Source organism: Pipistrellus hanaki (assembly GCF_964339955.1).
Source record: "Pipistrellus hanaki genome assembly, chromosome: 3".
In the NCBI taxonomy this organism is placed as follows: Eukaryota; Metazoa; Chordata; class Mammalia; order Chiroptera; family Vespertilionidae; genus Pipistrellus; species Pipistrellus hanaki.
Genome location: NC_140505.1, coordinates 124058007 through 124083048, shown reverse-complemented (window position 1 = coordinate 124083048; position 25042 = coordinate 124058007). Strand labels below are relative to the sequence as shown.

At 45.6% G+C, this 25042-nt stretch overlaps 1 protein-coding gene across 2 annotated transcripts; it reads right to left on the bottom strand.

Moving 5' to 3' along the window:
- Nucleotides 1-1650: 1650 nt before the first annotated feature.
- On the bottom strand, nucleotides 1651-20183 carry CSRP2 (cysteine and glycine rich protein 2). Of its 2 annotated transcripts, none has more exons than XM_084876322.1 (6): nucleotides 20041-20183; nucleotides 7742-7854; nucleotides 4251-4419; nucleotides 3276-3405; nucleotides 2451-2544; nucleotides 1651-1958 (listed from the first exon to the last, which is right to left on the bottom strand). In XM_084876322.1, the coding sequence occupies exons 2-6, from the start codon at nucleotides 7851-7853 to the stop codon at nucleotides 1882-1884; spliced, it is 582 nt and encodes a 193-aa protein (XP_084732448.1). In that variant the 5' UTR covers nucleotide 7854; nucleotides 20041-20183; the 3' UTR covers nucleotides 1651-1881. The 2 variants fall into 2 exon arrangements, with proteins under 2 accessions (XP_084732448.1, XP_084732447.1); XM_084876321.1 differs by lacking the exon at nucleotides 20041-20183 and adding an exon at nucleotides 19511-19645.
- Between the last annotated feature and the right edge of the window lie 4859 nt (nucleotides 20184-25042).

The window sequence follows — 25042 nt, the reverse complement described above, 5'->3', positions numbered from 1 at the left end:
AATATTTTTTTCTAGGATATTATTAGCATCTCCAACACAATGTGGGTAATGTTGCCTCTGTGTAGGGAAGTTTATTATGTTTGCGAGTGTTTTAAGATTAGCAATAGATTTATTATGTAAAACATTCTGGGTTATCTATCACTGCTTCAAACCACCCCAAATTTAGTGGTGTAAAATGGTATTTTTGTTCACAGATCTGCATTTAGTCAGAACTCAACAGGAGTAGCTCACTTTAACCACCTTGGTGTCAGCTGGGATGGTTCAAAAACAGGACTGGAATGATTGAAAGTTCACTCACATGTGTGATAGGTTGATTGGTACATGCTGATACCAAATATAGCTAGAACACCTATATTTAGCTTCCATGTGTAGCCTGGGCTTTCTTAAAACATGGTGGCTCAGCTCTATGAGTAAGCACCCTAAGAGAAAGTAAGCAAGCAGAAGCTGTATTGTCGTTTTTTATCTAGACTTGTCCATCAGATCCTGTGAGTTAAAAATGCATCACCAAGGGTAGCCTTTGTCCAGAGGGATGGGAATTAGACTCCATCTTTAATGGGTATGTCAAAGAATCTGTGTATGGCTAAGATGTTTTAAAACTCCCACATACATAATTACTGCATAATTCTTCAAGTCAAGCTATCTCATTTATTTCCAATTAACGTCCCTGTCCTGCTTAAAGGAAAGGCTTACCCTTCTCCCACACTGGAACTTGTGACTACTCTGAGCTATGATGTAAATCAGCATGAATTCTATCACCTGGCATACCCTCAATTCACTTCTCCCCACTAAGTTTCATTCTTTTTGATGTCAGACATAACACACACCCTTTAGCTTTTCAAAATAAGCAATGTAATAAGGTGGGCTTTGGTAAAGGTTAAGATGTGTTCACAGATCAGGCTGATTCAATTTCACTAAATCATAGGCCAATTTCAGACCCTACTCCTGGAAAAGAAGTTTGGATCGAGTCTTTGGTAAAGAACAAAGTTTCTAAGTAATGAAAATAGTCCTTATAGAATCTAATTCTCCTTTTCTACCTGAACCACCTGAATGTAGCAGGACAATGCAAAAAGCTTTGCCTCATGTGCAGAATTGCTGTGAGAAAGCACTCAGTTCCCAGGGGTTAGCAGAGTCTAAAAAGTCACCCTAAGCTTCAGATTTGACAGTTGTCAGTAGGGAGCTGTTTGCAATGATCTTTGGTATAGGAAAGAATCTTCGACTTAACACTGCACCCACCTTAGATCAATATGCCTCTCAGAGGAATTGGTTGAAAAGGTTAAGGCCCCACCCCTGTGGATTCTGCTGCTGTGGGGCTGAAGCTGGGCCTGAGAACTGCCTTTTCATGCTCCCGGGCGATTCTAATGCGGGTTGTCTAGGAGGCATTCGGAGTCGCCACCATGCTATAGGAGATGCTGCACTGCTGAAAACTAGCTTTGAGGAATCTGAACTGTTCAGTAACCCTCACTCGAGGCATATTTACCATCCTAGAAGTCTTTTCCAATAGCTGAAATGCAAACATTAACCTAGTGAGTCAACTGGGTAATGGGGTGGACTCTCTCTCACAAATAAAACGCGGATAGGGACCCAAAGGATTTTCTACTAGCTGAAATCACAACAGCTCTTCCAAAAGGTAACTGAAAGACAACACCCAAATGCAGCCGAAGTTTTATTTAAAGTGTAAAAGAAATGGTTCTTGAAAACGCTGATGAATAAAGCAAAAGGATACAGTGCTCTCTTCCTACTAGTGGGCCAGCCTATCCAAGTACAGGGCAATGTACAGTACATACGTGCTGGTAGGGTTTCACAGTAGTTTAGTGTTAGATTTTCTGTGCCTAGATTATGTCGAGATTCTCAGGGTGGGATCTCGGTTCTGGGTTTACACCTTTACTGAGAGTGAACAAGGGCTCCCGCTCCTTGGCCATAGCCAAATCCTTTGGGCCCGAAGTTCTTTGCATAGCATCCTACAAAAAAGGAAAGGGAGAGTTACTGCCAGTTCATTAAGCTTGGCTAGCATTTAAAAAAATGCCGACTATGCCAAAAAGTTCAACTAGCTTACGGTGTAGTAGCTAACTGTAAAGGCCACGTCTGAGCATTCTGGTTCCATAGTGTTCAGCTCACTGAGTTACGAGCATGAAAATCAGGCCAGGTAAGTTACATATTTGTCAATTACCTGAGATGAAAGAAGACTTTGTTGTGGGGTTGTTTTTATTGGTAGGGGAGTTTTAAGTGATCAAGATCTTGACTATATCAATCAAATTCTGTGGGTTTCTGTCATCTGGAAGTATCCCTAGATCTTTTATTTTCAAACAGCCAGTGACACTAGCCTGCTTCCCCCCATTTTCAGAGTATTTCTTTATTCTTTTGTGTGTGTTTTTAATGCTAATGACATTCCATTAACAATCAGCCAGTGCAGGATGTTCATACGGATAAATAATACCTGAAATTAATTTTACCTTTACAATAGATTTCACCTTCCTTCTCAGTCAGAGTTGTTGATTCGAGACTCTTCCCACACTTGGCACAGCGGAAGCAGTTTTTGTGCCAGGGCTGAAAGAGAGCAGTGAGCAAGTCTGAGAGGCTGGTTCCTGCCGTACAAATTCACACGCTCGGGAGGATCATCCCACAGAGAGCTCCCGACCCCGACCGCTGGTTCAACCCAACCACGGCCGGACTGGACCACCCCAGCACCTGCATTCTCGGTCACCTACAAAAGGGCTTAGTTCAAGCTTCACTCACACAAGATGTGGACTGGAAGCTACCCACGGAAGGGCCACTTCCCTGAGAGCGCTCCGAGGCCTTGTCACATGGCTGGTGCGCACCTTTAATCGGCCTCCTTTATGGTTGACAAGTCCTGCGGCTCAAAGAGGTGAAGTCACTTCCCTAAAGCCACACACCAATGTGCTGACTGGTTCACTGCTTTCCCCACTACACCAAGCATGTCAAACTCACGGCCCGCAGGCCACAGGCCTCATTTGGCCCGTGTTAGCCTGCGAGTTTGACATGCTTGCACTACACGGACTAATCTGCAGAGCCAGATTTGTTAACAGCCTAGCCGTGTTTGTTAATAACCTTCAGGAGCGCCCCCCTAGGAAAACAAGTTTCCTTGTCAAATAAGGGCAGCACTTCAAAAAATTAACGATTCAGATAGAAATGCAATTTAAAATAACTTTGATCCTCGGCATTTACGTACGAAACACATGCCTGTGTGGGGTGTGGAGGGCTAAGGGGGGACGCGGAGAGCTGTCCTTCACTGTCGTTAGTGCAGAGCACCCCTTTACCTTTCCTGCTCCGATGATCTTCTCAGCGGCGTACACAGAATCCCCACATCTGGAACACTTCTCAGCACCTCCGAACTTCTGAGCAAACTTGGAAGTGTTGGGGTTTGTTGTCGGCCTGTGAGGTTGAACACTGTGGAAAGGAGAAAAAAAGCTATTCGATTTTCCAAAGGGCCCAGGTAAACCCACCCGGCAGGCACAATGGCCCTCGGGACTTGGTGCTACCCCTCAGGGCAGGAGGCCTTCCCAGGCCAGCCGAGGGGGAAGAAGAAATTAATCTCAGGTGCAGCCATAGTTATTACTTTAACCTACGTACGGGCTCATTATTGTTACAAAAGGATCCAAACTAAAGTATCTGTCTTTCTAAGCCTAATATCAAATTTCATTCTGTCTCCAGTTCTAGCCTCTCCACTAAACTACTATGCTATGCTTCATAAAATACCATCACACATATTTTTAACCCAGAGTCATATTAGTACCACTAGAATCACATCTAGCTTTTTATTTCACATGAGATTGGAAAAAAATCAATGTTAAGCAGTTTTTGCATATAGGTCAGTTGACTTAAGCAGTCTATAAGAAAATGAAGCAATGATTTATAAATTAATTTCCAAATACAGCTTACATAGATGAAAGTATAAACATATCACTTTCTTTCTGGGAAAATATTTTAGAAAATCTGCCTATACTATTTGATTTAATTTCATTATTTTTATTTTTCTCTAGGGAGGCCAGACTGTGACTATGGACTGCTCTCCATGGGGAGCGGGCCTAAGCCGTCAGTAGGACATCCCCTGAGGGCTCCCGGACTGTGAGAAGGGGGCAGGCTGGGCTAAGGGACCCTCCCCTCCCCCAGTGCACGAATTTGAGGCCTCGAGTTTTAAGATAAAAGTCTGAAAACTCCCAGGTTCCTGTTTGCCAAGCCACATTAATTGTTATAATTCATCTCTGAAGATAATGAACATGATCCTAACTCACCTCTCTGGCTTGATGCCCAGCCTCTCGCCCCGGTCCATGTTGAGGGTGCCAGCGCCCTGGCCATACCCATAGCCTTTTGGCCCATACTTTTTTCCGTAGCAAGATTTGCAGTAGATCTCTTCATCGTGAATTGCCACTGTTGTGCTATCTAAGTTTTTCCTGCAAACCACTGAGGGGGGAAAAGTTAGAATTTAAAAATGTGCCAAAGATGCCTATCTCCTGAGACCAGTGGTGGTATAGACACATGGTCTGCAAATGGTAATGGCCAGGCTTGCTCACCTCCCTGGTTTATCTGTGCTTTCCCAGAAGCCTGAGCCGGCATCTGGACAGGTCAGCCACATCTGAGGCCTGTTTGCTTTCCCCCATGGATATGACAGTTGTTTCAGAAACGCCTCCCAATTTTAAAGCCTCCAACTTTTCAATACGACCTGCCCTCTGGCAGGAGGGAGAGGAGCCTGAGAATGCTGTAATTACACCAACAAAAGGAACAAAACTAACACTTTGCTCCCAGACACTCCCATCTTTTCAGCCTCTTCACACCAAATGTTAAATCACAACCTAACAGACAGCAGAGGGGTGGCTGAGTGCCTTGGGACAGCTGTCTCGGTGGCACCACCTCAGAAGCAGCTCCTGGGAGAGCTTGCCTTTGTCTCGGTTGAACTGTTTTCCCTCTATGATTCTAACGTTCAGCACAGTCTCACAGAGAAAGCGTGCTCCCGTCCTGCCACGGCTCCTCCGGCAGTGGCAGGCTTGTCTGAAGAGCACCACGTGGGTGAAAGTCGGCATTTGCTTCCCTTCCACCCCAAAGGAGAGCACATTCTTTCTTGCTGAATTTCTTACCACAAGACATTTCTAAGTATCCCACTTCGTAAAACTGCCAAATGGCATCATGTTTAATCCAGACATTATTTCACTTTCGAAAACTTCAATGAAGCCTGAGAAAAGTAGAAATTATGAGGGAGCAAGCACACTGGTAGGACAATCAGGCAGCTGGAAATCCAACATGTAGTAGAAAAAGGGACTCCCCTCTTACTTGAAAGAAGGGGAGAAGTGAAAAGAGGAAGGAAAGAAAGAGCGAAGGGCAGGGGGCTAGCAGGGTGGCTGAGAATAGAGAAAAGTTATGAAGTTTCGTCTATTGTCTTAGACCACAGTCTCTGTGGAAGAACAAAATGACATCACCTATCCCGGAACCTGGCTGTGGAGACTCAAGTACTGACACACATTTGTTTAAAGAGACAATTTACCTAAAACCATATACTGTTGAAGAACAAACACCCTTAACGGACATTAAGTATAAACTAACATAAAAGCTGTTTTGAAAAATATCTAGTGCCCTGGCCAGTGTGGCTCAACTGGTTGGGCATCACCCTGGGCACTGAAAGGTTGCTGGTTCAATTCCTGGTCAAGGCACATGAGCTGGTTTTGGGCTTGATACACAGTATGGGGTGTGCACTAGGCAGGCGATCAAACATTGTTCTCACATTGATGTTTCTCTCCCTCTCCCTTCCTCTCTCTCTAAAAATAAAAATATATTTAAAAGAAAATACAAAAACAATCTATTCAGCCAAAGCAAGTATAAATATATGAAAAATTTATTCCATAATCTCTCTCCTCCCAGTCCTCATCCCTATTCTAACTACTCTGAATTATTTCCTTAAAAGGCTGTCATGAGCAGAGGCAAATATTAGGAAGGAGTAGAAACCTGGCATTTCATAAACACCGTCTTTATTGTGGTATAAACATCATGGCTCAACCTAGATGAGACTAAGAGCAATTTCTAAAGTTTTCGCATTTCCTCTGTGTTCACATATTCTTTTGACTACAAACCTGCTGAAAAATAGATTCCTCAAAAAAAAAAAAAAAGTAAAAGTAAATTCTAAGAGAAGGAATAGTTAAACCAAATCTGAGAAATGGTAGTTACCCTGGAGGCGTACATAACAAACCTTCATACGTTGTATTTTTATTTTTGTAACTGTGTTGTGTTGTCCGTGTCTAGTTCGCTACGCTATAAAAGGTCCCAGGCACCTTGAATGCTGGTACCGAGAGGGAAAAGGACAACTAAAACTTGAGAAGTTTTCTCTGAAAATTATTTCTCAGTGTAACCAAATTTATTTTTAACATTTTTAGTTTCCAACAGCAATAGTCACTGTACAGTAGTACAGATAAAGCAAATAACTGCACGTAAGGGTGGGTTCCCCACTAACAAATTCCTCATTAAAGACAAAGATGTACATTAGAAGATGACTAATGAGGAGCTTTTGATGCAACCACACTCTTGTTTAAAACTGAAGACTTGGAGGAAATGTGCTTGGAAGAGGGAGCTTATCTGATTCTGTTTCTCTCATTATCAGGCATTTACTCCCTTCTGAGCATATAGGCCGGTGTTGTTTTATTTCCTGCCTACGTCAGACACTGACCATTTCCCAGCTTCAACAATATACCAACCTGCCTCTGTGGTATTTCCATATCCCAAGTTCCTTCCCCTCAACTGTAGGGTATCAATGACCAGAAATAACAGTATTCACTACTGGAGAAGACAGAATTTGAGCTTCTAAAGCAAGCTTGTCAAACTCGCGGCCCACAGTGAATGCTTTTGAAGCCCAGGCAATGTCACGGTATGTATGAAACATTTAACAAAAATGTCGTAACTTAATTTTTACAATATCCTGTTCTACATAATTATTAATAACGAACTACAAAGTTCGCTAACCAATGATCACTATAATCGTGCTGCATTCATTCCCCTTACGCGCCTTTCATGCAGGTGCACTATTTATCTCCACTAATATTAGCAGTGAATATTTTAGCATCTGATGGACATGTCATTAGTCTTGGGCTGACCTGTTCAGTGTGTATAACAGGAAATGTTTCGCTTTTGGAGAACAAGAAAAATAGGTTAATTTGTGTTACGCTTATTCAGTGGCTGCTAAGTTAATGCTCAAGAAAAAAATATTAATTTTTATTAAAATGTACTATATTTTATGTTAACAATGACTCATTTATTTCAGCCCTTTGTATTCAGCATGTCTCTATGGAAATACATCTACATTTCTATGAAAATGGAAGCTTTGTTTTTTTCGCGGCCCAAATAAACTGAAACCTGGCTTATTTGGCCTGTGTTAGCCTTGGAGTTGGACATGCTTGTTCCAGATATTTGAATTTTAACAGGGTGGTGAGAAACAGAGCAGCTCAGCCAGGAGGAGGAGGCCGGACTGTGTCAGGTGCCAGACTGGACACTGAACTCCCGGGGCAGGGGACACAGCTGTGACAAATGAAGACAGTCAAGGCCGGAGGGGGCTCAGAGCCATGAGGACTCAGGAAGGCCAAGGTCTTGGGGCACCTGCCGTCCTTGCTGCTGGGCTGAGCACTTAACAGTGTCTAGGAGAACAGACAGGCAAAAATCTTTTACAAAACCACAGTTTGTCCATTAAATATGCAAATCGAAGCTTGTTACACACAGACCTGTCCCAGGGGAGCACGGCGGTACTTACTGCACAGAAAGCAGCAGCGGTGGAAGCTCCGCCCATCGCACTGCACCTCCTCCGCGTGGTACACGGTCCTCCCGCAGGCCCCGCACTTGTTTCCGCACCCCCAGACGGGCATCCTGAGGGACAGAGAGGCGTCAGAGCGGCCCCAAGCCCACGCTCGCTGGGGGGCTGTTTGGATTGAGTCTTTGGGAAAGAACAAAGTTTCTAAGTAATGAAAATAGTCCTTACAGAATCTAATTCTCCTTTTCTACCTGGATCACCTGAATGTACCTGCGTTTTATTTGTGAGAGAGTCCGCCCCATAAAGATGCATCAGTTGGTCCCCAAACCCAACGCTTCGCTCGGATTTCCTTCCTTTATGGGCCCCTCTAAACACGTCTTTAAAGGCCTGCGTCTCCAAAGTAACCCTCTCTCCTCTCCTCCTCTCCTCTCCTCTCCCAAATTACAGGTCTTTCATTAGAAAACTCTGGCTTGTCACGTGCAAGTTTTTCCCCTACAGCAGTGTTTCCCAAACTTCTCTCGTGATGAGAATCACCTGGTGGAGTTGTTAAAATACAGATTCCTGAATCCCAACTAAGAAGTGCTACACTAGAACTTTGGGGAACATATAAGCTTTCAATTTTACCTATATGTTCCCCAAAATTCTAGTGTAGCACTTCTTAGTTGGGATTCAGGAATCTGTAGTTTAACAACTCCACCAGGTGGTTCTCATCACGAAAGAAGTTTGGGAAACACTGCCCTACAGAATACAGGACCCGCATTCAACAGAAGCACAGGCCTCCCGGCACAAAGCAAGCTGGCACTGGAATGCACAGGAGGGCACGCCCTGGCCCACCCCGCACACGCCCGGCCATAATGAGCGGCTTAGAGAACCGATGAGGAGCTTGCATTGGGTGGAGTGTCTTATTACAGGTTCAATTCACTAAAACCCCACCAAATTCTTAACAGCTAACCCGCACAAGCTGGGACACTTTCTAGGGAGGAACTTTCTAGGGAGGAAGCAAGTGGTGTGTTGTCCTGCAAGAACACGTTTTGTGTTTGTCTGCTGAAGTTATGTGAGAGCCCTAACCGGTTTGGCTCAGTGGTAGAGCGTCAGTCTGCGGACTGAAAGGTCCCAGGTTCGATTCTGGTCAAGGGCATGTACCTTGGTTGCAGACACGTCCCCAGTAGGGGCCGTGCAGAAGGCAGCTGATTGATGTTTCTCTCTCATTGATGTTTCTAACTCTCTCTTTTCCTCTCTATTAAAATAATAATAATAAAGTTATGTGATTTTGTAGCATAAATACTGTGTCTGTGACAAGCACGACTGCAGGCAGAGAGCCTTGCTTCAATCACAACAAGCACCCCTCCAGAAGGCTACAGTGCAAGTTTCTATGCCCCCTAATCCCAGAGTCCTCTAAGCCAGCCAACAGTTAATGCTCCCTCTTGGATGGGACGGTCAGACCGTAGAGAACATGCTACCGAGTTCCCTTCCCAGTAGAATGAACTGTTTGTTGAGTGACACAGAATAACCTCTGAGCAAGGTGCCGGTGTGGGGGCAGAGTTGGAAGTTTAAGTCCGTGGCTATCCTGCTCTGATGGAGGGCCAACGTGTCCTAACCTCCTTCTCAATGGACTGGTCTTCGTAGCCGCTGCCTGGTAAGTCTCCTCGGAGGAGCAGCTTGCTTCTCTAGGAAACAGCTGGTTAAGAAAGCCGGACCCTTCTCACTCACTCAAACCGGGCTGGAAGGAAAAGGGAAAGGGGGGCTGCTGAGCAGAAGACGAAGGTGAACTGAGGGTGGCAAATTCCCGCCCTAACTCCCTGAACACCAGGAGGCCTTTCCAAAGGAAAGATCGCTCATGAAGCACTGTGTTCACTCTCTGTCCCTCTTCTGATCATACTTCCCTCGAGTCTCTTCAGGGAAGCAAATCTCTCTGTAGGTCCGTGTGGTTTGGAGAAGTACTTAATCAATGCGCTCTCCCGGTGATGGTCTGCCATGCTTGTGATCAATTGAAGACAAAATTCAGGTAAGCATTTCTAAACTTTCATACAATGTTATGCCACCACACTCGAAAGTATGATCACTGAATTCATCTTGTTGAACAGTGTAGAGCCAGAGAATCAATCTGTACTTCGAAATTAAAACAAGACAAAAAGAGACCCTTTGCCACGACGTTTGAGCAGCACTGGCTGGAACAGTGTGGGCGCTGCCCTTAACTCCAGGGCCAGGGAACTCAGTCACGATGGCAGCCGAGTCACGGCATTCTCCCTCCCGCCACAGTGGTGGGCTTCGGAATGGGTACAGGACCCAAGTCAATTCAATGAGAGTTAAATTCGAGCTCTGGTTTAGAATTGTGTGAATGTAGGGGTGGAGTTTCTAGCGGCTGTCTAGCCACTATAAGAAAAGAAGTCAGATCAGAGGAAAACGGAGAATGAAGCCAGCTCAGAGATGGGGAGGCTAGATGTAGACACTCGTTAGCCATGCCTCGTTTTATCCTGCACTCTGTATGTGAGCCAATACATTTCTTTCTAAGTCACCTGGACATGGAGCTCCTGTTCCTTGAAACAAACAACAATAACACACACACACACACACCAGACTGATATGACTAATTATCACTATAAACTATCGGTCTCAACTTGCAAAAAGCCTATTCCCTTATTCAGGCAGGAACAAAGTATTCCAAGGGTCCACAGCATTACCAGGCTACTGTGAAGGTAACCACGCAGGCTCAACATCTAGCAACAACAGAACTTATTTGCAAGCTTTCCCTCAGTAGTTGCATAAATTGCTCCTTCCCTTCCCTGGAGACAGGTGCTCCATTGTTCAAATGCACAACGAAACCCGAGCCTGGCTGTACAGCCTGACCCACAGCCTTGGCTCCAGCAGCCGGCACTGGCTGGAGTTTGGAGTGCAATTCGTGATGTTGACTTTGCCCACAGCTCCAAAGTTACCTGTGTTCTGGAATGTTCAAGGATGCTACAGTCATCTGCTAGAAAGTACCTTCAGGTTCCTGAGGAAACCAGAAGCCAAACCCAGGCTTACAGGTAATGACATACAATTACTTAATATTGGGTCCCAAGAATTAGTAGCCCAACTGACCTTTAAAATATTTATCGTCTAGGCATTTATCATATTATAAAGTACTAGTGGAGCCCCAGTGTACTTATTTGTGCACCAGTAGGGTCCCTCGGCCTGGCCTGCAGGATCAGGCCAAAAACAGCTCTCTGATACCCCCCAAGAGGTCCTGGATTGGGAGAGGATGCAGGCCAGGCCAAGGGACCCCACTGGTGCACGATCAGGACTGGGGAGGTATTGCAGGAAAGCTCCAGGGCATGTCCAGCCCTGTATCATTCAGTCCTGATCAGCAGGACCCCAGCAGCAAGCTAACCTACCTGTTGGAGTGTCTGCCCCATGGTGGTCAGTGCACATCATAGCAAGTGGTTGAGTGGCCTTAGCATATCATTAATAGATTATGCTTTGATTGGTTGGATGGAGGACCGGGCGATTGGATACTCAGCATATTAGGCTTTTATTAGGTAGGATACTGTCCACTAGTAATATCAGCCTGCCATATTCCACATTCACACACATCTTCTTTGGAGCCATCACCAATAGAAAGCCAGATTTCTTATCAAGGCTCACACTATCCTAGTTGTTTCTGAATAACATTTAAAAATGCATTTTTAAAAACCTAACTAACTCATTACTTTTTTTTTTTCTTTTTCTTTTTCTTTCTCTGTTAAAGAGCAGCTTGGGAGAATATCTTTCCTTTTTTTATGTAATGCAGGGTTACTGAATTTCACTTCCTGCAAATCAAGTCTTACTTCTATTATACATCCATAGCAGCCAAATGGGTATGTGTCATTTTCCAGGAAATATCCATCAAAGCTCTCAACATTCAACTTACTCTGTTATTTCTTCCCCTTGGGGGTGGGGACTGCATCTCTGTAATCCCCAGCCCACCTACCAGCATACTTGACATATCTATACTAATAAAAGGGTAATATGCTAATTAGATCAGGTCAACCAGACATCAGACTTCTTTCCAGCCAAAGCCACGGTGGTGGGGGCTGAGGCAGAGGCAATTAGGGGTGATCAGGCCGGAAGGGGAGCAAGCAGTTAGGGGCATGATCAGGTTGGGTAGGGGAAGCAAGCAGTTCGTGGGCGACCAGGCTGGATCAGGGGAGAGCAGATGGGGGTGATCAGGCCAGCAGGAGAAGGCAGTTGGGGGTGATCAGACCGGCAGGCAGAGGAGGTTAGGGGCAATCAAGCAGGCAGGCAGGCGAGCAGTTAGAAGCCAGGGGTCTTGGATTGTGAAAAGGATTTCCCAGTTTGAAGATGGTACAGGCTGGAGTTAGGGACACACTCCCCCCCCATGCACGAATTTCATGTACCGGGCCTCTAGTATAAAAAATATTTCATTTCTATTGTTTTAAAGAATCCTTCCTTTTTCAACCTTTTGATACGATTCCCATTTAGATCTTATCCTTCTCAAAACAAAAGTAGTACTGCCTTATTTCTTTTTGTCACATTTTGGAATTTAAGTAAAAATTTCAAGTCATTGTCTTTTTAAAAGCTTTCCTAAATATTTCTGAATAAACCTCTGTGGTCCTGGCAAATGATCTTAGAAAGAGCATCCTCAAGCCTGGCTGTTGTGGCTCAGTTGGTTGAGTATCATGCTACATACAAAGAGATTGAAGGTTAAACTCCTGGTCAGTGCACATGCCCAAGTTGCAGGCTCACTCCCCAGCAGGGGTGTGCAGGAGGCAGCTGATCAATGTTTCTAGCTCTCCTTCTCCCCTCCTCAGGTTCTAAAATTAATTACACACACACACACACACACACACACACACACACACACATATTATTATTATTTTTTTTTTTTAAAGGACATTCTCAGAAAGCTTCAGCTGAATTTGTTTTATTTTTTACGCCAGATAGTGGATAGCTGGGTATTCCTTATATTCTCTTTTGTATGTCTGAAATTTTCACCATGGAAGAAAGGGAAAGAAAGAGGGAGGAGGGGAAGCTGGTGTAGGCAGACCTGGGTTAAGCTCATTACTCTAACAGTTGTGCAACCTCGGGCTTATCTATGACATAGTTGCGTTTTTTATCTGTAAAAGAGGGAAAGGTAGCTCTCTATCTCTCAGACACTGAAGACAAAGCACGGTAAACAAATGCCTGGGCAGACATCCAGTGACGGTGAGCGTGCTGGAGGGAGCGTCTCATCCTGTCCACCCTGCGGCCAGCACTGCAGCAGGAAACCCCCGTACAGCACACAGAGCAAAGCTCAGAGCCACAAACAAGGTAAGGAAAAACCTAGCGTCTAGTCACTCACAAACCTCTTCCTGGGGCCATGAAAGGCACTGTGAGTTCAGCGATGGTTTCATTTATGGTGATCCTCTAAGAAACAAAACCCCCATTTCACTTCCAGGGTGTGCTCTGATGGACATTTCCTGCCTTTGGCAGGGGAAGTGTGACGATCTTCCATTTCTGTCGCTCTTTGGCATTGCTACACATGTAAAAAAAAAAAAAAATCCACTCGAGGCTTCGTTTTTCTCACGTGCATTTGTCTGTACCGCTTCACAACAGCTGACATTAATCACAGCAAACTGGACGTGCACTGAGCAATCTGGGCAGCGTGCCTCCCAGTGCTATGGATTAATTTACAGAATGGTAAGAGGAGAAATAAAATCCCGCTTCACACACATCTCGCATAAGCAGGCCAAATGGGCGTATTCTGTTTCTTGGTCTTGTTTCTGGTTTCCAATGTCTGAAAGTATTTCAGCACTAGAATCTATACACTGTGTTAGATTAAAAAACTTGTTTACATCTGAACACCTATTTGCAATTTCTGTTTGCTGCTTCCTCCCAGTCTGAGACACCACCCAAAATAACAAGGTGCTACCTCCAGAAGAAAATTACTATAGTCTAACTCTGAGTCACCTTGTGGTAAAATGACATCACTCTTGATAACCAAGAGCCACAAAATGAGCACACAACTCCCTCATACCACCTGTGGCTTTCACTGTCCTATTTTAGAATCTGAATGACTTGAATCCATGAATTTCCAGCCTACATGTCGCCACCTGAAGTTTGTTATTTGTTCTGAAAGCGAAGGTTGGGATTTTTGTTTTGATACCAAAGGTTTGGAGTGAGTCCATCAATAACACAGATTCTAAGCGCTTTCACATTATACCACCATTTGCGCAGCTTTGTTGCTACACTAGAACGTGGTTATAAACTAATTCCCCGAAAGGGCGAAGTTATTATAAACCAATTTCATCCTGAGCCACATCCAGAGGACTCACTTTGCTAAAGAACATGTAAGTTAATAGCACTGTGCCCAATTATAATGATTTTTTAACAAGGCCAGCGTTTCAGAGCTGTCAGTAATTGGACACGAAGCTTTATTCAATGTCCATTCTAAAAACTGTTTCTTCTGCTCCCCAAGTTACCTGCCTAGTCTACTCCTTTTATCTAAAGTAGATACCAGGAACCAAGGATAGACTCCTTTGTGCCTCAGCAAAAGGCTCCATGTTTCATTCGACTCCTTCTACCAAAGCCAAATCCTCAAGCTGGCCTTTGAGTCATCTCTGCCTCAGGGAGAAGTAAGAGCCTGGATTTGGGAGTCAACACAGTCACTTTTCCCTCATACGTAAAATGAGGATAACAGTACCTTTCTTATAGAGCTGTGAAGAGAAGGAGCTGAGAAAATGCTTAGAGTAGGCACTCAATTATCGGTAATCTTTGTCATCAACATTTAGCAGTTTTCAAGCTTGGTTGTCAATACTCATCTTCCTCTCTCCATCTTATGTCTCCATTCCTCCTTATACCCCTAATCCCTTCCATCAGGGCAACTGACTTACCTCCCTCCCTCATCCGGCTAACTCCTGACTTCATTTCTGTATCTCCATTAACTGTAGCTAATAAACACTGTGCAATGCTTTCCTGTTCTTGAAGCCCTCATATAAATGTATTCATTCAGTCTTTTATAAGTCAGACCCTGGGCTATAAGAGTTGAGGATAAAGGTTTTAGGAAGTGTGCCTGTTTCTCAGGGAGTTTGGGTGGTAGAAATATGTTCACAAATAATAGCAAGACAACAGAACCAGTGACACAGAGGTGTGCAGAAAGGGCTCTGGGAAGCCTGCATGGTCTGCTTATACAGGGATGGCAAAAACGGTTTTAGCTCCTGGACCCTCTGAAAGAGGGTCCCTGTAAGTATGATGAGGAAGATTCTGAAGTTATAACGCTGGTGAAGTACTCAGCAAAGAGTCTGTACTCCATATACATGTATGTTGATTTTCCTTTTCTTAAAGAGTACTTACTACTAGGCCCAAATATGGCTGCAAAAAGTTGAGTCATTCTGTGACTCCCTGAGGTCCCTGAGCCCCAAAAAAGCAAATCCAGACTCAACCCACTCGTTTGACTGCAGAACTTCAAGCTGTTCCCCAAATCCCCGTATCTTCACATGAAGACCTTCCTCTCCCCCCAGTCTTCCTCCTCACCATTAGTTATTGATTCTATAGGCTGTTATCATTTACATCTTCAACTTGAGGTACAGAAAAATCCTTGACAGGAAAATCCTTTGACTACCTGACAAATCACATGTTGTAATTAGAATGCAACTATGCCATAAACTCCATCACCCGGCCTCCAACATCTGCCAGAGCAATTCACAAGCATGCTAATTACAATATATTCATTTATTCAAACAAATTAATGTTCGAATGATTTACACATGATGGAGTCAGACCAAGATTTATATATGTCAAGACTACTGTTTACCTGCCAAGTTATCTTAGGTTAGGTTGGTTATTTGATCTGCTAGTTTTCTCATTTCAAAAATGGAGATAATGCTTATTTAGATCATAAGGCAGTTCTGAGATTAAACAATATATGTAAGGTACTTAGAATACTGCTTGCACATAAGAGGTTAAAATAAATACTATATTATTATTATCGTATATAACAAAAGCCTAACATGCAAACTGTCCCCTCGGGTGGTCGTTTGACCACTTGCTATGATGTGCGCTGACCACCAGGGGGTAGCACAGGACATGGCGGGCATCAGGGATGTGGCACTGGTAGCAGGCAGCAATGAAGGCACTGCTGGCCTTGATGGGCCCTGACGAGGTGGAGCAGGTGAGCGGGTGGCTCCAGGCCAAAGCGGGTGCGAGCAGGGGCCCAATCACCTGCCAACTGCCCCACAGAGGGCAACCAGTGGTGGTGGCGGTGAGCAGGGCTGCCGCCCAGCTCCCAGATGCTGAGGGGGTTGGGCAGGCGCCCCAGCCCAGATTGATCGCTCTACAGACAGGATGGTGGAGCAGGTGAGGGGGCGGCACTAGGCCAAGGTGGGGTCCAGGTGGGGCTGCGGGGCAGCTAGGCTGGGGCCCATCTCTGCAGGCCACCCCGAGGGACCCACCTTGTGCACAAAGTCATGCACCGGGCCTCTCTTTACTTATATAAAGCTTACTATATGCTTTACTTATGTTAAGTAGTTTACTTATAGTAATTTAATCCCCATAACATTAAGATAGGCATTATTATCATCCCCTTTTTATAGATGGGAAAGCTGAGGAATAGAAATATTAAGTGGCTTATGATGGTGAAACCAAACCAAAATGACCAATTCGATCTAAAAATTAATGCCAATACACTTCAAATGAATTCATAGATGTTTAGATGTTTCTCTAAAACTAAATCGCTACTAGCCACACAAATATAGTACTGACTTCATGGCTCTGGCATAGGTTCTTTTTAAATTGGGTATTTCCTGTACCTGCTGGATGAGGATTCACTTTTCTCCTCACTCTTTCCTTCTGGGAGAGAACCTGCCAAGAAACCGTCTTGCCTGTAGTGAACTGGCCCTGATGCATTACATGGTATGTGTCCTCTTCTTATGAGTCACGGAAAATTAGTAGGACTGTTGGTTTGAGATGGTAAGCAAAAAAGCAAGCAACCTAGTATCCTTTGCAAATCATTCACAATATACTTCTATTGGTTCTTCCTCTATGACTTTCACTAACACTTAACATTTTTAATAATCGGAACTTGTGTCCCACTCCTCCACAATCCAGTTTGAGAAAACTCCCTAAGTTAGGGTTATGAACCCTAACTTGAACTTCTGGGGATCAGTGAACTTGGTACCATGTACTTTATTTTATGCACTTCACATTTTGAGAAGGAGTCCAGAGGCTTCACTAGGCTGCCAGAAAAGTTCATGACATGTAACCCTGGCCAGTATTGCTTAATGGTCAGCATTGGTCAGTGCACAGAAGAGTCTCAGGTTTGATTCCTAATCAAGGGCAGGTACCTGGGTTGCAGGTTCAATCCCAGGCCCTGGTAAGTCAGGAACGTTTGGGAGGCAAACAATTGATGTCTCTCTCTCTTTCCCATCCCTTCTTCCTTGGGTGAGGATTAATAAAACAAAACAAAATAAAGAAACAGGGAGCACCATCCTTGGTAATGAAGGTAATCCAGGGAGGGAGGCCAAGCAAATACCAGACCAGGAAATGATGGGAGGAAACCTGTGAATGTCTGCAAAGGGAGGAGAAAGAGCTGGCCTCTGGGCAAGGCCTAGGGTTAGTGTTCATGTCTGAGTCAGCTCTCCTGGAAGAGGCCGTCACTAATAGTCTTTTCCCCACAGACTCAACAACTCCGTGTAGAACAGGGTCTAGTCACAGGAAAGCTCCCCAGGCTGAGCTGGCTTTGTTAGGCCTTTAAGACAACCCTGCAAGGTATGTGATGTTATACCTGTTTTACAAGATAAAGTAACTGAGGTCAGAGAACAGCTTGCCCAAGGTCATCAAGCTCAGATAGGAATTTGGGCCCAACTGACTTCAGTCCTGCTCTTCTCACTGTGCTATGTTTTGGCAATTTAATCAGGACAGAGCTCCACTGAGTTCTTACTGCTTTCAGCGCAATATTTAGCAGATACAGTATCAACCAATATTCGTTGAATACATCTAGATTCTAGAGGAATCCATTGAAAACTTTTGACAGAAACCTTAGATAAAATCTGCTAATGCATAGAATGCTTGAGTCCAGCTAAATCTTTGTTCATCACAACTGTAACTTACTAATTCCTTCATTCGTTCAATAAATCAATGTTGGCTCTGGGCAAAGGGTGTTTAAGGCATCCAAATAAGCACTGTGTTTCAAGTTCTCATGGGCCGCAGACCTGTCTCTACCCGACTTCACTTTGAAGGAGCAAAAGAAACTAGAATCCAGAGTAGGAAGAACCTTGAGAAATATTGATGAAGCACCAGCTGGAAGGAGCTCTGACCAAGAAGAAAGCGGGAGAGAGAGACCAGGGAGGCCTTGAAATGCATATAGCTTGGTAAGCAGTTTTGAAACGTTGTGGTATCCTCCCTTTTATTGTAGAATACTGCCCATCTCTTTCCTGAAACATTTTGAGGCAGATTATATAGCCAACTTTGAGATTGTCCTATTTGAGCTCTTTCTATAGATACAGCTTTAAAACAGGTTGATTGGAAAAGTTAAAAAAAAAACACAAAAACTCGATCCTTCTTACTGTCCCAATATAAAAAGTTACCCCAAATAAAAAGCGTTTCTAGAATGAAAACGGACTTGGTCTGCCGGCTGCAAACAAAACAGATCACACATGTGGAGTAACCAACAAACACCGTCCACAAACGTCCTAGCTTGGGGGGGGAGGGGGGTTCGGGTGGGTGTCCCCGGACTCAGGAGGCCTCCCCTCGCCCCGGGGCTGCCTACGTGGAGCTCGAAACCCAGGAGGTGACTTTCAGGACCTGTTGCAGAATTTCTCAACCGAGCATTCGGACTGTCCTATTTGTACCCGACTAGTAGAAAGTTCCGGAAAAAAGCAGGGAGTTTTCCATGGACGTTTTCACCGCTCTTTTACCGTTTAGGGTTCAGCGCGTAGTGGGCAGAGACCTCCGAACAATGGGACGCCGGCGGTCTGAGCCCCAGCCGGGGGAGCACTGCGGTGCCGGGGGAGGACCACGGGGGGCCGGGGGAGGACGGGGCGGGGGTGCCGGGGGAGGACCGCGGGGGTCCCGGAGGAGGACGGGGGGGGGGTGCCGGGGGAGGACCGCGGGGCCCGGGGAGGACGGAGGGTGTCGGGGCAAAACGGGGGGGGGGGTGTCGGGGGAGGACCACGGGGGGCCGGGGGAGGACGGGGCGGGGGTGCCGGGGGAGGACCGCGGGGGGCCGGGGGAGGACGGGGGGGGGTGCCGGGGGAGGACCGCGGGGCCCGGGGAGGACGGAGGGTGTCGGGGCAAAACGGGGGGGGGGGGGGAGTGCCGGGGGAGGACCGCGGGGGGTCGGGGAAAGTCTACGGGGTCGCGGGCCAGGGAAGCCCCAGCCCCGGGAAGCGCGCACCGCACCCGGGCAGGGGAGACCCGCGGAGGGGGCACCGGCCGCGGAGGGGGGGCCCAGGGCTCCCAAAAGGCGGGTTAGCAGCCACGCGAAACTCTCCAGCCCGCCTCGCCCAGAAAACCCGCAGGGACACGCCGGGACGGAGGTCAGGCACTGTTTGTTAGTTATTTACCTGCCCCGCGGGCCCGGGTCCCAGGGCAGCGCCGGGCGGCTGCGCGGGGAGCGGGAAGTACGAGGGTGGAGAGGACGGGGAACAGGGGTGAGTGAGGTGGATGACTGGGGTCTAGGTGGGGACGGCGGCAGGGATGTCATAGGAGATGGGGGGTTCCCACACGGCCGGACTGAGGAACCCGGGAGGCGGTTCGAACGCCCCCCCCCCCCCGCCCCCAAGGCCAGCGGAGACTCCCCCCACCGCCGCTACTCACTCGACTTGGAGGCTGGAGCACGCGCCGCGGGCAGAGCTGGGGCTGCGCAGTCGGAGGGCGTGCGCAGGGGATCCGCGCGCGTGCGGCGCCTTTAAAGACCCCCTGGTGGGCGTGGCCTCGCTGGCCCCGCCCCAGCTACGCCCCGCCCCTCGCCCGGTTCCCGGACCCGCCGGAGGGAGCGCGGGGGGCGTCGGGCGGAGGTGGGGTGTCCGCGCCGCAGGGCTCCGGGCTTCGGACGGAGAAACAAAAGGCAGGAATCCCGCCTCTTCCTACCGCTTCCCGCGCTCGGGGGCGGCTCCGCCGGCCGTGCCCCTCTGCCCGCTGCGGCCGACAGTGTCCGGGAGCAACTGGAGTCGGGAAAAGAGCCTTGCTCCCGGGCGGGACGGTCCCGGCGGGAAAGTGCCCGCCGCCCGGCCCCTCCCCACCGGGTTCCCCTTCTTCCTTCGGGAGGGACCGATCCGAGGTCGAGGGGGCTCCCGCAGGAGAAATCGGCCGCACGGGAGCTTCCCAGCACCCTCCTCCCGCCTTACCCTCCTTATAAGTAAACGCAGCTGATTAGCTCCCCCGGTGCACAAATAGGCTCTGGTTTGGTTTCCAGCTTCTGGGAACCCCGCAGCCTTCCTGTTCTTAAAGAGCAGAATTTCTCCTCTAGACTAAATAAATGACGTTAGGAAAAACGCTGCATTCCCCAAACGCTTGGCTTTTCCCGTCGCGAGGACACAGCTACCCACCAGGGCTGCTGTGGGAAGTGACCTAAACCCGGCCGGGAAGGGGGTGCTCCAAGGGTTTAGGGGTGTTGGTTTCAGGAAAAGTCCAGGGATGCCAGAGACACCCGAGGGAACCAATGCCATGAGCTACACTACAGGATGGTTTGTTGTCTTAAATGAAAAGAACAAGAACAGTGCCAGTCTCTAGCTGGTTCCCATTCTAGGCGCACTGATGACCTCTGTGTGGGGCGCGAAGGTCCCAGAGAATTGATATTTGGGACCGTGGGCAGCTCAAAAAGGGCGGGGAGTCAAACTGTCCCTCCGGCCACAAATGCAGTCAGTAACCTCCTCTGGTTCAGAGCTTGTCAGCCTCCACACTGCTGAGGTTTGGGGGCAAATTCTTTGCTGTGGGGGCTGCTCCATGCTTTGTGCCTCCACCCACCAGCTGCCAATAGCACCCTTTCCTTCCCATTGTAGCTCATAGGAGAGGATGGCCCAAATGCCCTGTTGGAAAGCGGGCAGAAGGCGCTGGTGTCAGAACCACTGCCCCGCTATATGTCTGCATGACAAAGTGCAGAGCAGGTTTAGAATAATACTGTTTTCTATGCTGGGGCCAGCCCAGGGTAAATTCATTATAATAGCAGCCTTATTCTCTGTCTACGGAGCGCTGTGCAAAAACACAGCGGTGATTGACATCTCCTGATATTGTGGCAGGAGTCTGGAAGTATTCCTGCCTACTGTGAGCTTTTCTAAATATGGACAATCCGAATTTTCATGACGTCAGCTCATGCAAAAGTGACCTGACTTCTGGGACTGGCATGAAAAGCGTGTCCTTTAGAATCTACATTAGCTTTGCGGCTTACAAGTCCTTCTTTTTCTTGTATAGGTTTATGTAGTGTTTCTATGGAATAAAACTGTATCTGTGAATTTCACTGCCTATCCTAGGGTTCTTTTTGATGCTTCCAAGACCTGACCCATAGCTTTCTGACAGGCTCTTGTTGTCCCTAAATTCCATCGCCACATCCTGTCTTTTGAAGTTGGGCTTGCTTCTAAACTGAAAGTATTTCTGCTATCATCTGTCCATATATATATATATATATATATATATATATATTTGTCTTAGGATATTTTATAGTGAGTGTGGAGATATGTACAACATTTGGTTTTAAATAACTGTATTTGTGTTTAAGTATCAACATTTTTAAAGTATTTTATTTCCCTTTAAACATTTTTTGAACTGTCGACTCTGTTACAAATGTTAATAAATTCTTTCTGTTTATTTAGACAGTGGTGCGAAAGAAAAAGTGTGGGCTTTGTAATTAAACAGACATGGTTTTAGCATACAACTCTGCCACCTACTAGCTCTGTGAGCTTGGACTAATACTTGACTTAAAAAAAAAAATGACTTTAGAGAGAGAGGAATGGAAAGGGGGAGAGAGAGAAAAAATAAATGTGAGAGAGAAAACATCAATCTGTTGCCTCCCCTACTGGGGATTGAACCGAGATCCTGGGTATGTGTGCTGACTGGTAATCGAACCCACGACCCTTTGATGTGCGGGACGATGCTCCAACCAACTGAGCCATAGCAGCCAGGAAAATATTTGACTTCTTTGCTCATGTTTCTTTATCTGTGAAATCATTACACTAGGAGAATTAAACCAGATGATGTCTATAAAATGCGAAGCATTTACCGGGCACATGGCAAATACTCAATATGTGGTTGTTATGTAAGGATATCTTGATGTCCTTTACTGCCTTGAGAAAGAAATAGAAAGTGTTTCACTGAGCATTCATCTTACGTGGCTGCTGAGATTTTGGTAGTAAGAAGGTAGTGTTTTCCAAAAACAATTAAGAGCCTTCCAGAAGAAAGTAAATTGTGTGCCTGGGAAAGAGCCAGTGGGAGAAATTTGCCCTCATGGACAAGAATAAGCCCTTAGTAATTCTGTGTGGTCCTAATCTGTTTGACTCTTTCAACCTTACAAAAGGCAAAATCAAAGGTCAAATGTGTCCAGCAGGATATTTCTTTTCTCCAAGAAATGCCATTATACTTGTAACAGCTCCTTCATAACTAAGGCAAGGTGAACCAAGGATTGCCTTTCTTCATGACTCTGTGCTCCAAGTTCAGATTCTTAAAGTATTTTTATTTCATGCTATTTTTTCTTAACAAAACCCTGAACCAGATGAGTGTGAATATAAACAAAGGGCCTCTTTATTTTATTTTAGGGCAAGATTCCTTCCTAGAAGCCAGCTAGGCTATGGAGGAGAGGAATTTTTTAGTAAATGTTAAATAAAGGAAAAAATAAACTCTCACTTAGCTAATCTACACAGTTTATAATAAAAAACACAAGCAGCGATTCCATCTTATTTCTTTGCCAAGATTTAGCAGCAGTGGTGGGAATTAAAAATTACTCATATTCAACTCTAATACTCTGTGATGCATTTTCTTGCTTAAAATTTGAAAGGTAGATTAGTGTATTTTATTACTGTAGACATTTGTCATAGTTGCTTTTGTTAAAAAAGAAACTTGCTTTAAACTCCCACTTTCTTAAAAATTTCATTATTCATAACCTTTTTCCTCCAATGATTACTATTTCCCTTAGCGCTATCTTCTGCGATAGCCTTATTTATGTTTTCTTCTGCTACAGCCTTCTAGCTTTTCTGGCTCTGCTTATGTTTCCTTCTTGCTGCCTAGTTTTTCTACCTTTATTGGTATGAAAACAACTTTAAACTCCAAGACAGTCTACTACATCTATCTTACCACAACCCCTTAAATGACCTTTTTCAATTTTCTCCCTTCTACATTCACATCCTCAACCACCAGCCAACATTTCCTCAGCCTCCCATATTGCCTCTAAGCACACATATTCTTCCCTGGTTTACACATTTGCTGTAGCTGGTCTCAGAGGAACGTGTAGTTCTCCAACTCCTTCCCAAGATTCTCCACTCTGCCTGTGCTTTTCATCCATTTCTTCAGCATTCTTAATTATATTCCCTTACTTTTCAAGTCCTCTGTTTCTACTGCTTCCTTCCTTTCAGATTACAAAAATGCTGTTGTCCCCATATTAAAAAAACACACATACAAAAACTGACAAAGACTTCCCTAACTTTTGTAATAGATATTCATAAGTTGCCTCTTCAGCATCCATTCCTCTTCTCCCAGAGGCCCAGGTTATTGTGTGGGGTCCCTCTGGGGTCAGAGGAGTGCCTCCACCACCCTGATTCAAGGGTGTGCGAGCAGTGGAACCAACCAAGCCTTCTAACCTCTGGTTTGGATTAAGGGCATGTCATGTGACCTGAGCTCATCCAATCTCTGGGTGCAAAAACAGCCACGCCCACCTGTTGTGGAAGGTGCAGTGCGCATGTATGAGGCCTGGGGTTGCTATAACCATTTTTGCTGGTAGGAAGCCAGCTTGCAAATGATTGGGCACAGAGGAGACAGAGAAATGGAGCCAGAGCAAACTCCTCAGGAAGTTTACCTACAGGATCTTTTCATTTCAAAGCAAATGAATTCCCATTGTTGTTTTGAGATGGGTTTTCTGTTTCCTGGAGTTAAGATTCCCAACTGACTATGGTGGTTTAAAACTGTGTCCACACATTCTTTGATTCTCCTCCCTTCATCAAATGGACTTTAATTCTTCTCCCCTGAGTGTGTGCTGGATTTAGTGACTCACTTCTAGAAAATAAAGTGTATGATTCTAAGACTAAGTAAAAAAACACACATTATGATTGCCTTCTCATTCTTCTTCCCATCCACTGCCCCCCCCCCCCATGTGTGTGTGTGTGCACGTGCGTGCGTGTGTGTGTGTGTGTGTGTGTGTGTGTGTGTGCATCTGTCTCTCCCTCTCTTTCTCTTGGATCACTTGCTCTGAGGAAGCCAGCTGCCATATCAGAAGGACACTCAAGTAGCCTGTGGAGGGCCACATGGTGAGAAACAGGTCTCTAGCTCCAGGGGAGTTGGAACCTTCTGCCAACAAAAACAAGAGTGAGCCGAGACCGGTATGGCTCAGCAGTAGAACGTCGGTCTGCGGACTGAAGGGTCCCAGGTTCGATTCCGGTCAGGGGCATGTACGTTGGTTGCGGGCACATCCCTGGTAGGGGGTGTGCAAGAGGCAGCTGGTCGATGTTTCTCTCTCATCGACATTTCTAGCTCTCTATCTCTCTCCCTTCCTCTCTGTAAAAAATCAATAAATAAATATATATATATATATATATATATATATATATGAACAAAAACAAGAATGAGCTGGGAAAGAGATTCTAGAGCCTTGAAATAATTCCAATTCTGGCTGACTATTGAGCCTCTCACTGTGGATATCTGAAAGCTTCTAGTTACCAAACCAATTGCCATTCTTCAGTCCTTACCCTACTTGACCTTTTGGTGATGGAACAATGTTAAGTAAATATATGATTGTGTGTACATGCACAGGAGGGAATTTTCTTACACTTCTGAAGTTTCACACCAGTGTTAACTTCTGTCTTTAGATACTGTCCTAATGAGTAATGGGAATAAATTCTTAAAGCCATAATCACTAGAAAACTTAGTTCTTCCCCCTAAAAACTAATATGAAAAACAGAGCATACCATAGTATATATTAAATACTTTTTATTATCTCACTTGTAATAACCAGACACTCCCAAGAAAATAAAATATACATATTCTAATTTTTACATAGAATTTTTTTTCTGGCTACAGATTATAGAAAAATAAATGTATATTTCTCCACCAACTTTCAAGAAAATTTTTAAGAGTTTGCAATAGGGCTTATCAAACAATTTTGCTCATTTCCCCTTTTTAGGAAAAAACTAAGTAGGAAATTAGTCTAGT

Coding starts and splice junctions, on each gene's coding strand:
- CSRP2 (XM_084876322.1), bottom strand. CDS start 7,853: ATGCCCGTCTGGGGGTGCGGAAACAAGTGCGGGGCCTGCGGGAGGACC. Junction 3,406..4,250: donor CTGGGCATCAAGCCAGAGAG/GTGAGTTAGGAT, acceptor TCCTTTCCACAG/TGTTCAACCTCACAGGCCGA. Junction 2,545..3,275: donor AGATCATCGGAGCAGGAAAG/GTAAAGGGGTGC, acceptor GCTCTCTTTCAG/CCCTGGCACAAAAACTGCTT.